General features: G+C 28.1%; 1 protein-coding gene across 2 annotated transcripts in view; it reads right to left on the reverse strand.

Moving 5' to 3' along the window:
- Window positions 1-4,632, reverse strand: part of LOC132919278 (max dimerization protein 1-like) — a 178,098-nt gene extending 173,466 nt beyond the window's left edge. Inside the window, exons 1-2 of one of the 2 annotated variants that reach the window (XM_060980709.1) lie at window positions 3,682-4,632; window positions 3,459-3,552 (exon numbers count right to left, since the gene is read on the reverse strand). In XM_060980709.1, the coding sequence (XP_060836692.1) occupies window positions 3,459-3,552; window positions 3,682-3,736 (149 nt within the window). In that variant the 5' untranslated portion in view covers window positions 3,737-4,632. Of the gene's footprint in view, window positions 1-3,458 lie in introns of both variants that reach the window. The other variant, XM_060980708.1, reaches the window with a different exon arrangement.
- Window positions 4,633-13,503: the final 8,871 nt, after the last annotated feature.

The following is a 13,503-nucleotide window of genomic DNA, read 5'->3' on the forward strand; positions in this document are numbered from 1 at the left end:
ATTACTAAAATTACAATTAAATGTAAAATAAAATTAATTAAAACTGGTTTTGAGCTAATTTTAAATTGCATTGTTTTTTATTTTTTATATAGTTTTTGATAACTAAAACTAGTAACCAATAAATCCAAATTTTTTTTAAAAGATCAATAACATATTTTTGAACCAATAGCAATGCTCCAAGCAATAATGTTTTTATAGTAACATATTATCATATTAAATAAATAATTATTCTTTGAAAATCGTTGTTTTAAATGTTTGGATTCTTACAAAAAAATTGTGAAAATATTACAGTGAATTTTCTATAATAGCCTATTATTATTATTTATTAAAATGTATAATTAGAAACTATTTCTAAAAAGTGTAAAATCTTAGGTAAATTTCTTCCTGATCATTTTCTGATATCTATAATATAAGTAGGTAAATATTAGATTATAAATTAACAATAAAATGTATTTTACGATAATATTGTACGTACCTATTAGGATTTGTGAATATTGAAAATATATAATTTTAATAACAACTTTTTAATGTTCTTCCGCAATAATAAAAACATAAAATCTTTAATAGAAAAATTTTTATTTAAAAAATATCCAGTAAATGCAAATACCTAATTACCTACATATATAGTCTTAATCGAGTAATAAGTAAATCAAAATAACTTAGAAAATAAATCGCTTATTCCAAACTTAGAGCAAAATATATTATCGACTGTTTTATAAGAACGAGTTTTTACCGATTATTGATGCTACTGTAGTATACGTAAATATATTCTACACCTATACTGAATTATTCTATCTTAATTCACGATTAAGGGTTTTAGGTGATGGTAGGGTTTTCATGCTGACAAACCCCGAACACAACAATCAGCCGCTAACAGTTGGAACTGATAAAGAGGTCAAGGACAATAAAGTATTTTATCATATTTTTTTTATAGATTTATAAAATACATATCGAATCCAAGTCAATATTTTGTTTAGATGTTTATTTCACAAAATACATAAATTAGTAACCTACTGTCATTTATTTAAAAGTAAAACCCAGAATAGAACAAAAGAATCAACTGTCTTATACATCACTGCAGTATAATATCAAAATAAAGAAAAAGTTTCTTGAAAAAACTTCAATTATTTCAATAAAAACTTTTTTTTCCAATTGTAATTAAAAATAAAAATACCCACTACCGAATATATACCTCTAATATACTTGAAAAAAAATCTTTTACGAATACATTATCAGATGTCATCATATTATCATTATACATACATATTATTATATGTAAGAAAAAAACTGATAAAATATTTTATCCTGCGTCACAAGGGGTTTTAAAAACCAGTGAACACACCCCCTCAGTCGTATCGGCAAAGTGTAAACACCATAGAGTGCACGTACATGTGATAGCAATTTCCTCCCCGGAAGCCTTTGTCTCGTGTAAGTTAGCAACTACAGAGATGCTCTGGGGCAAGGAGGGAGAAGATAAAAGTAGTAGATCTTCATAATTACGAAGAAAAGTTTAGCAAAATGAGATGGTAGAGCAAGTAGAAAAAACGCAAACATCAGTTTTAAAAGAAAATGTGATAGTGTCATATTATTATATTTGGTATTTTTTTTTTAAAAATATCCTCTTCTCCTTAAACGAAGAAAGAAAATTAAAATTAGTTTCAACCATTAAAATAATTAAACAGAGAAATTAAGTTAATGGACTAAAAACTTAGAGTAAAAAGTTTACATTTGGTGATAATTCTTTTCCTCATTTGATGATAATAAATCTGTAAAAACTAAATAGGCACAATCACATAAATAAAAAATATATACTTTAAATTTCATAATTTAAGACAAAATATATATATATATTTTTTTTTTTTTGAACAAATACAATTATTAATGTCACATATACTAATAAAGTATTATTTGTTAACATTTTAAATTTATAAATGAATAATAATTTAAAATGCCTAGCTAATTAATTATACAAATTATGTGCAATTTTTAAAAAAGAAGCTAAGTTAAAAATGATATACATTTAAGACCCAGAAAATAATCTAAAATATTTAAATTTCAAAAATGGAAATTAATTTAATAAAAATATTTTTAGTGCGTTATAAGTAATTAGCCTATATTATCTGATATTTACAGATTATATATTGTATTTAAAATAAACATAAAAATTATATTAATTTATCAATTGTTTTTATTTTGATTATAAGCATTTTAATGTTAGAATACAGTAAAAAAACTATGATATTATTGACTAAAATATAAAAAAAATTATTTGATGGTCGTATTTCACATAACCTAACTAGATACATGTCTACTATTAGTGTGCTATTATTATTGTATAGCCCTATAATGAACGATATTAATTTTTGACAGTAAGATATCTGTTATCATCATAATATTTAAATATTATGATTTAATAATAACTCATTTTAACAAAAATAATGTAATACGACAACAATATATAAATATTATTTTTATAAAAACGATTTACACAGACATACGCAAATACAACTATTAAATTACTCGTTTATTCGTATACGTCATTGAATTGGAACGTCCAAATCAATATAGGTAAATATACAGTAGCTTGGTGGAATAGGTTGATCACTGGATTAAATGACAGAAAACGATATAATTAAAGCATTAAAAGAGTAATTTTTTTTTAGGATTGCGTGTATTCTTCATACGGTTTATTAGTTTATCACAGTATTCTCTCTAACTATATAAGTACCAAAGTATTCAAGAAATGACCTATTCTAGTTACTATTACACTCTTTATACAATTAAAAATATAATGTTAGGTCGAGTAATAAAAATATGCATGTTGTATATACCATGTTGTTAACTATACATAAAACTTATCAAGACTTTTTACAACTCCAGTTGCTTACTTGCTATAAAAACGAAGACAAACAAAAATCCACAACAAATTGAAGTTATTTTGATCCACTCCAAATCAATATATTATTACAAAATAATGAAATGTTCAGTAGGTAGTAGGTACCCGAGTAGGTATATATATATAACGTACACAAACCGTGCACGTGTGACTAGTGAAGTTTTCATCAACGATAATTATAACTGCAGCAGTAGACCACAAGCCTAAGTTACGTACTCTACAAGAGCCGTCCATCAGCGGTTGTATTGTCAGCAGGGGAAGAGGGGCGGAATCGGTGGCGTTGTCACCCAGGCGAGCACGCGGGCTCTATTAACCTTGACATTTAAAAGGTCACGTCACGACTTTTTCTACCCGTTTTGCCACTGCGCACGGCAATATCCTATACCTAACCTCCGCGTGTAATATGCTGGCTGACATATATATTTCCTTTGTATTTTCTTAAATAACGTTTACGTACACATTTTTCTTTTAGCATTAAAACAATACACTGTTCGAAAAGCCCGGGGATTTTCAACCCACGTTTTGAAAGGCACGGCGGAAACACAAAAAAGCGACTACTCACCGACTTCCCTGCGACTTCTTCGTCTTTGGCCTCTTCGAAGACCCTTTGAGATCGATCGTGATCGGCATCGGCGAAGCATATCCGTGTTCCGCTTCTGCAAAAAATACGACGGTGTTTACGCGGTCGGTGACGGCGGCGGCGGTGGCGGCAACGGGTCCGTCGGTCGCGACTGCGGTGTCGGCAAACGGTGGCGGGGGGTACGGTGGCGACGCGGTAAACTTACCTCTTTCGCGCCTTTCCAGGTACTCGGCGGCTTGTAATAAAGCAGCGATGCTCATATTCGATGGCTGGACGATTAACACACGACCGTGGTAAGTTTGCAATCAACACACGCGAACCTACGCCCACGCACACTACACGACGATCGGTCAAATGTAATTTTATAATATTATGCCTCCCTCTATAGAATATACGCGTCTCTACCTATATATATCTATGTAGAACAAATTTATCGTGACGATAGATTTTATCGAGAACTTTAATCGTCCTGGATTTGCGTAGGCAGGTATATTGCGGCGGTACAGGCGGCGGTCACACTCGTCGAAGATATATTTTTATCTGACCTGTGGTAGGTATTATTAATTAATTTGGTTATAATATTCAGCTATATTGGTAATCAAATTGTGATATAGCGCGGGTACTGAAATTTGTGTATATCTATTACAGGCAATATAATTATTATTATGACGTGAATCAATATTTCGCGGACCAAATCGAAACCGGACGGGAACTTTTGTTGTTATATTCTTCCAGTGTCCCCCGGGGACGAAATGACGAGCACTAGATCGCGGACGCACGTGAACACATGTACATACACACAAACACACACACGCACACAAACGAACACACAAGCGAACTCCACGAAGACGCGGGCCACTGAACGGTCGCGCGAGGGTAGAATGCGGCCGGTGATGTAGTACGCACAACACTTCGATAGTCGGAGGAGAAAAAAATAAACTTTTTACACGAAAAATCAGACGCACGACACTCGAATGACAACAGCGTCGGTGGCGGCGACCACGACAATAATAACAACGACGACGATGGTAATGACAATAATAACAACAACAACAACAATATGTAGCGCGACGGCTGCAGCGGCGGCGGCGGCAGGCAGCGACGGTACGTCGATACCAGGACTGTGTTTGCGACTGTGGCCAACGGGTTATTGACGTGTACCGCGGCCGTTGTATGCCAGCGAACCACCGACGGCGGTCGAACAAAGCCGAGCGGACCGCGGTGGCGGCGCGCCGGGGGGGATCACGTGAAACGCACGCCGCGTACGCGCCAACAGCTGACCGCGGCCGCCGCTCCGTGCGACGTGTACAGCCGCGCGTCGCGTCGCCATCGCCATCTATCCGCTGCTTGGATACCGTCGAATTCTTTATGTTTTAGAGAAACCAAAATATCCAAACAAACTTTTTACACACTTTCGTAAAAAGGCAAAAGGTAATCGACAATCGAGCTGCACACACTACATTCGCAAATCACGCACTACAGTTATAATAATACTATATATAATATTATTATGTACTTACCTATATAAACGCATTATATATAAATGGTTAGGTACCTATATATAATACCTACCTTGCACAGTCGCACGGTTATTTTGCCACTCTATGACAGTTAAGCACAAACTATTTCTAAGCTCAAACAATAGTATACAAAGGTTAATAAAAATCGCATTCCATATGTCATGAATTATAAATTCATTTGTTAAATTCCAAGCGTGATTAAAAATATGTATTTCGGGACGTTTAGGGGCTTAGGACTAAACCACACCTATAGTAAATTATATGTACCTATAGCTATTAGGATTTAGAGCTCTAAAAGTTTAGAGGTGGTTTGTGGTTTCTTGTAGTTTTAACGACTTAAACTAGACTTAATATACGTCCCTATTGGGTAATTTTAATTAAACACTGCCTAAAGTAACCTTAATATTGCGAATGCGTGACTCAAAATTTGTAGAATAATTCACGAATTTGACAAATAAATACTTACAGTAAACTTCATATAATATACGATTTTATATAAATATTATAGAATTTTATTAAAAGTCGTATCTTATAGAGCCCTAAATGTGGCAATGTTTATAAATAATGTAATCTCTTGCAAGACACCGCATATATTACAAAATATTATAATATGCAATCAACCTATAACTTTGAGATAGCTAATATTGCGACGCGTAAACATTTTAAATATATTCTATTATAAGTCTCATGAACGCATCGATCGTGACCAATAGCGGATATATACGAGAAGAGCGATAGGGCGATACCCCACCCCGCATCTTGAACTGTGTTTTTTTTACGTAATTAATATTGAAATATTTTTATAAGCTATAGTCTATAGACATGTTTTCCGGCAATAGAATTTCACACAATACAAGTCCTTCATATTAAATATAGGTAATATATTACTGATATAGCAACAGTACGTGTATAAATATTTTTTAAAAATCCGTTGGATTTGCTACTGATTGTGGCGTTATGAATACACATTATAATATCATGGAGTGACAAAATAGAATTAACTTTGTATAATTCTGTTTATTATTATAGCTATACGTAGGTAATATTAAAATAATTACCTAATTAATCAACCGACATTGCAATAGCGTTTAAACTTAAATTAATTTGACCTATTTCGTAATATTATTATATACGTATATACTTATTATGTATAGGTATGGTTGGTAATGCTAATCATGCGTAGAATATAATAATAATAATATTAATTAGTAGATAGTAAAATATTTTACCTGATGCACCGGACAGCATAACGGATGACATGTTGTGGTTTCGATTATCCTGTGACGGAAACACTATATTGTGTTAGTGTTATGTATTTAACACGACGAGTTCAGAATAACACTTGAAAAACTTACATACACGGCGGCGTGGTATGGATCGGTTACGGTTCGAAGGAAAAACTTACACAGATCGGTCGAATAACTTACACTTGACGCACTCGGTTCACAAGAACAAAAAAAAAATTTGTAAACGCGACACGGATGGCACAACACAACGCCATGGATGGAAAAGCTCTATACCCAAGTGTTTGTCACGGCCGGTCATAACGGTTTATATGTAAGTCTTGAAACGAGAAAAAGTAAAATTGTACGCCGTTCGCGCGTCTTCCATAAGTATGTATGGACGATTCTAATTATTCTCTCCAACTGTTACTTTCCATTCCATGTATTCGTATCGTGATTAAAAAAATATTACCTGAGTCATATTATTGTACACATATTAGCACTATAAATTATAATATAATTAGTATAATGTGTACATCGTATATTATGAGATATAAGACTATTATTTTTCCGTAATAAAAACGCAGAAAATTCAAGAGTTCGATGTACACAAGTCACAAAGTTCGGGTTATAACGCGTCAATATTGTTAATTAATTATCTTTTCCATGCACTGTACTTACTTTTAGCTGTTAGCTAACCATAGATACCAACTCATTTTTTTTTTATAATTTCAGTTACATTTAAAATTTGTTAAATTGATTTTTGTAATTTCGCTGTAATTAGAAATTATAATAGTTCTAGATTTTTGAAATTTTCTCAAATCATGTCTTGTCTTCATTTTAATAATAGGTACATATTATTATTAATAAGGATGACGGTCTTTTGGTGTACTGTATGATATCGGTACACAACCAGTTATTGTTCAAATACCGCTTGAACGGTATACCGTAATGCCGGTACCTGATACCATATATTACATGGGTTGACGCTTTTGACAGTCTTTTTCGGTATTCCGGTTATATTACCACAATACTGGTATCCGATTTCAATATACCATCATCCTCAGTTCCATCAAGGTTTTTCGTTGTTCCAGTACTCAGTTTTTTCTAATTATTTTGTAAAGTACTGTAGATTTTTACTTTTAACTCGACGAAGTATCTACTCACTATATCCAATTTCATAACATAAACCACCATCAAAGTTTAAAAATGAAGTATTTTACTTCTCCAAATTTAATGAAAGAGATGGACGGAAAAATATATAATATAAATAATGCGATGGATGATGAATATATTGATGTTACAATGTCATGTGGTTTTTTTGATACCATCACTTAGTTTAGAATCTAAAACAAGTAAGTGCCCTGCATGAGTTAATCGAAAGATAATTAATGTTTATATACTATATTATATTATACTGTAAGTCTATAAATTATTAGTTCTTTTGTAACTCAAATTATAAGAACTAAAGTTAAGTAAAATAAATTAAATATTATTCGTAGTCTAATTTATTATAACTACAAAATCAATAACATTTCTATTAATATTAATCTATAATATTATTTTTCGCAGTAAAATACGTGTTAACTTAAATTTTAATGATATTCTTTTACTTTGTTAAACCTTAGAAAATATTTATTACTTATTGCTTAAATTTTACACTATAAACAATGATATTAATTTAGTTTAATACATCATGAAAACTAAACAAATATAATATAAAGGAATTTTTATATTTTATTGTATAAGTTGATAATTTTGAAGTTTCAGTGGATTTCTTAATTTACGTTATCACATATACGAGTTAAAATATTATCATATTTACTTATTATATTGGTTATATATAAACTGATTGTAAATTTTATCTTTAATAATATTTGAAAATAAGAATTTTTACTCACCTATTATTTATTACAAATGTCGTGAAACTATATTTTGTAATTTTAAAAAGTCAACAAACTTTTAATTTATATTTTTTATAGACTTACATTAGAAAAATCATCATATTTTAACTTTTGAAATAAAAAGAAAACACTTTCTAATTTTAATACAAATATATTATTGAAAATTTAATTTTTTAACTGTTTTTTTTTCAATGTATTGTTATATATTGTTGTATAACAAACAATTATTATTGAAATTGATAAACATGATACAACATATTATGTACATACACAAACACGCAATTTATAAACAGATAAAGTTGGCTTTCATGTTTTTACCACTTAATACTAATAAAATGGTAATAATTAATAGCTTATATAGAATATAGTATTTTATTAAGTTATATATATTAAATAAAAATTAGGTAGTATTATTTATAAGTATTTTTTGTATAATTTTTCTATTCGATAAATGCAGTACATATTGTTTTTTAAATGTATTATTACATTTTTAATTTATTAAATAAACTGAATAATTTTTAAATTCTTTAACGTGTTATATTAAAGTTAAAAAATGATTGAAAAAACATTTTCAAATTATTTAAACTTTCAATTTTAATATCTAAAAAATTGGAACATTTTATAAAATTCTTTTATACAGCAATTACAAATTGTTTAAAATATCAAAAATACATTCTTAGTCATATAGACAAAATGTTTTGATATAAATAATGAAATAAATGTGATGTATTTTGATCTAATCATTGACAAGATACACTAAAAATCAACTATACAGCAGTGCGAGTTCCTAGGTTTTTTTTTAATTTATACATTTAGTAACCCTGAATCCGTAACATTCGTTTGAAGTTTTAAACATATAATACATATATTTTTTTTATAAGTTTTATTTTATAATGTTGTTAAACTTGTATTATATAGTTTGTATAATAATTGAGTCATGGGAACTTTACTGAACTAGTTACATTTATAAAGACGACTTGAAATATACGTAATAGTTTAACCCGTGTACTGTATTTCTATTATATAACAGATGTACCTACTTACTTTAAAAACTATTTGAATTCAGAAGTTAAATTATCAAATTATCTCAATACAAACACGAATAATAGAATAACTTTATTTCTATTAGTTAAATTTAATTTTAATATGATTTCATGTTCGTAATTTTAAATATGAGTATAATATTACACTATTTCAATTGAAATAAATTACTAAAAGCTATGTCAACAACAAGAACTGAACATTTAATTTTAATTTTTTTTTTTTTAATTTTTAATATAAATGTTGTATGTACGTTTATCAAATACTTAATACATAGTATCTAAAATTCTAATTCCATAAAGGTTTAAGTATAAAAAATATATACTATTTAGTTAAAAATAATTTAGTATGTAAGTTATTAATAAGCATTTTTATGTCATTAACAAAATCATATTTGATTAAAATTATTTGAATTAAAAATTAATAATTCTGATGAAATTAAAACTTACCAACAACATTAAAACATTAATTATTGTAAATGAATAACTTTCAATAAATTAGACCATTTTCGGGTTAAGTCTAGAATTTAAAATTGTTTTATCTCTTTCAGTTTTATTTTTAGGTGTAACATTATATTGTCGTTATGCTGACCTTATAGTACATTACATAAAATATTCACTTTGAAATATTTAAACAGAAAACAGCGTTATGTACACTAACCTTAAACAGATTTCCGTTTAGCACGAAACAAAATTGGTCCGGCGTTGGTGATAGTTTTCGTGGGTTTGACCCATTACAAATTCGAGTCTTGTTAACGATTTAGAGAAAACTATGCGCAAATACCTTTTATTGTAGTTTTCCCCAGCCGGTGTATACTTAAGTATAACTTAACCTCTGTGGTAAAAAAATTGGAGTTTATTGGAAGAAAAATCATTAGAATTTGGAATATTAGTTTATATGAGTATTATTAAAAAAGTTCACCATTGAAAATAATTTTATTAGAGCATATTTTTTATATAATGTAAGCCAGGACATTAAAAGTGTTCGAATTGAAAGGTGAAATAACTGAAGTAACTATAACATTTGGGAGATGTAGGTATGCTAACAAAGATTTCACTGCATATTTATATTTAGTTCACAATAACTCCAATATATTTTATGAAGCATGTGAAACCAGGCCATTGCACGGTAGTTACTAATATTCATATTGACGCTATACTAATGCCTTATTTTAAATTATAATAATAAACTGAACATTTCTCGACAAAGCCTTAATAAGATTCACGTATTTATAATTTATATACATATTACTTATACAGGAGCTTTATAGTTTATGGGGCTAATTCCCCACTACCTCCAAGTAATGCCTAAACCGAACGTTAGATGAAGACGATATGGTATACGTATACAAAACTACTGCCAAGACGCTTTATTATATTATATACACTCCGACAAATTGCTTCGCGTGTGCCACCGACACCGCCAGTTAAGTTTTCGTTTTCGTAAAACGTCCATATTGTTCTTGGAAAACCCGTTTTGAATTTTAAACACTGTTACTTGTTTTTTTTTCTTCTTTTTCTTCTTCTTTACTATAGGGAATTTCTAGACTTTACGTTTTGGTTGCTATACGGTTAAACGACAACGACGTTTCACAAAACTCGCATTAACCTTTTCTTATATAGGTATACTGCCATACTGGTATAGGTATAATGTATGTATATATATATATACAGTACATAGGTAAACTAATATCTGTCATAATCAACTTAATGGTTTTAGAGATTACAATATATAACATCAAAATACAATGATACTCCTCTCTTCTTTACCGTCGAATAAATCATTTTTAATTCATAAACTGCTCGTTTTATTTGTTTATTGTTACAAATAATAATGCTATACGACTATTCGTACAATATTATATTATTTATATCAGGTGACATATATCCAATAAGCCTTTTAAATTTAAACTAGATTGTTATCGATTCCGTAAGTATTTTTGTTATTGATCAATGATAAGTAATCAGTGGCGTAGCTGAGGAGTATTATAGCCATGGGTGTATGTCTCCCCTTTAGAATTTTTTATTGGTGATATTTTAATCACGGTTATAAGTTATAACTTAATTCCTCACAATGTTTTATGACGTATAACAATTTTTAAATAGTCCTCTCCCCTAAATTGAGCTCCAGTTACGCTAGAATAAACAATTTTGATTCTTATCATTTGTGTTTTTTGTACTGAAGCGTCTGAAGATCCAAAATGAGTCAAATTTATGTACTTGTTAATTAATCCTTATTGCATAGGTTTTCGGGATGATTTTCAAAGATTGATTAATTTGATTGACGAGTTCCTATAATAACTAAAAAACTATTATTTTTTTTTTCTGTAACAATTACTCTCAATGGACAAATTGTACATATTCCGATATTCATGTATTTGGTAAAAACAAATATTGATTTAATAATAAATTTCAGTTTGTCTTATTTTTTTAAAGTTTACTTTAACGTCTTTTATATTTATAACTTAATAGATTATTTTATGTTTCATGTAAGCACTATATTTTATTAATAAATAAAAATAAAAATAAATACTATGTATTATAAAATTTGAATTTATTTTTATAATAGGAACATATACAAATAATCTTAACATAATCTATATTTACCATAAATTAACAAATATAAAATATATTCATAATTATATGTCACGCACGATACATATACATACATCAAATATTTATTTTTATTTTTATATTATATTTGTGTATTATACTTATGTGTTACAAATAGCAATAGTATACTTAACATTAGATAATAGATAGTCGGTAGTCATATATCTAAGAATTTAGTTTATAATAGGAATGTTCATTGTCCTACTGTAAAACAAAAAACTAAACTTATTTGATTACTAATATGCAATCACATAGTAAATATTTCTAATTATAAATAACTTTTTTTAGAAATATATCACTATGAATTATAATATGAAGACTGTATAGGAAATTTCATAAAATATTATTTTTATTTACATTTTTAATATCTAATCCTTTAAATAATATAGAGCCACACTTGTTGAAATTATTGTGGTTGCAATTAAATAAACTACCGTTGTGCTATGCTTTACTCATCAGTTATAAATTATAATAAGGTGTTATACGCGTTTTTTCATTTCAATAAGAATATAGTCGTTATTGTACTTAAAAGTAAGTCCATAAATAAATTAAAGCTGTGACATTTGATTAAAAAAGTACCCCTCTTTCACCCTCTTTAATAATATTATTAGCTTGCCACTTTTGACAGCATTAATACGTTATGAATAACGAAACAGATTGAATATGAAATATTCTTTTAAATAATTTCATTGGTATTTCCTTTGTTTTATAATATTTTTATTTAATAGAAAGAAATCAAAAAAACAATTTTCTTTGACTCGTATTATATAAATATATCAATTATCGTCTAAATCTATAGAATTTACTTTCTTAATAATTTATAAATTGCATGCATATTGCATATAGGTAGGTATTTGATTTAATGATCAGATTAATTTATACTATTACTATTAAAACTATTTACAATCTATACAAATTGAGATAATTATTTGAGAATGAAAGAAAAATATTAACAAAAAATAGAATATTATTGGAGACCATTAATAATGAATGAATTAGATTTATAGTTAATCTATTTTTTTTTTTTATATGATTTAATGGATTTCTATAACTAACATAATTAATATTGTATATATATTATACATACGTATAATTATTAATTAATATTGAAATTCATTTTTAAGCAATCTATTATTTGCATCTAGTACCTAATATTATTTATTGACACAGATTAGGTATATCGGTTTGATTTATATAATACAATAATTGGAGTAGGTAGTTGATATATTAAATTGGGGAAATTAATTTATATTTTATTTTACTGATAAGTGGCAATTTATGCAATAATAAAATTAATGTTATATTATCTCTCAAAAATGAATAACTAAAATTATAACGTAAATAATCAAAATCTCTTAGATAATAAAATAGTTCTACTGATGGATAAAACACTCAGTTTAACAAAGATTAACCGAATTTAAATAAAAAATGATTTGTTTAATTAACTTTAGGTAGATAAATAATTTTTTTGGTGTTATCTTTGATAGTTCAATATATCATCCTTAATTTGCTTTAACTAATAATTATTCAATTTTTTAAATGAGGTATCATGTATTAGATTTTGTATACTTAAACTTAGGAAAAATTTACCATTTTTGTCTTTTAAATAAATATTTTGTCCTAAAATACCTACAAGAACCCGTTAATCATCTATGATTGGTAATATTAATTATTAAAGACAGTAAGCTTAAATAGGTTGGGTATTTTTAAATGCTTTTCGATCGTTA

Source organism: Rhopalosiphum padi, chromosome 2 (assembly GCF_020882245.1).
Source record: "Rhopalosiphum padi isolate XX-2018 chromosome 2, ASM2088224v1, whole genome shotgun sequence".
Taxonomy (NCBI): domain Eukaryota; kingdom Metazoa; phylum Arthropoda; class Insecta; order Hemiptera; family Aphididae; genus Rhopalosiphum; species Rhopalosiphum padi.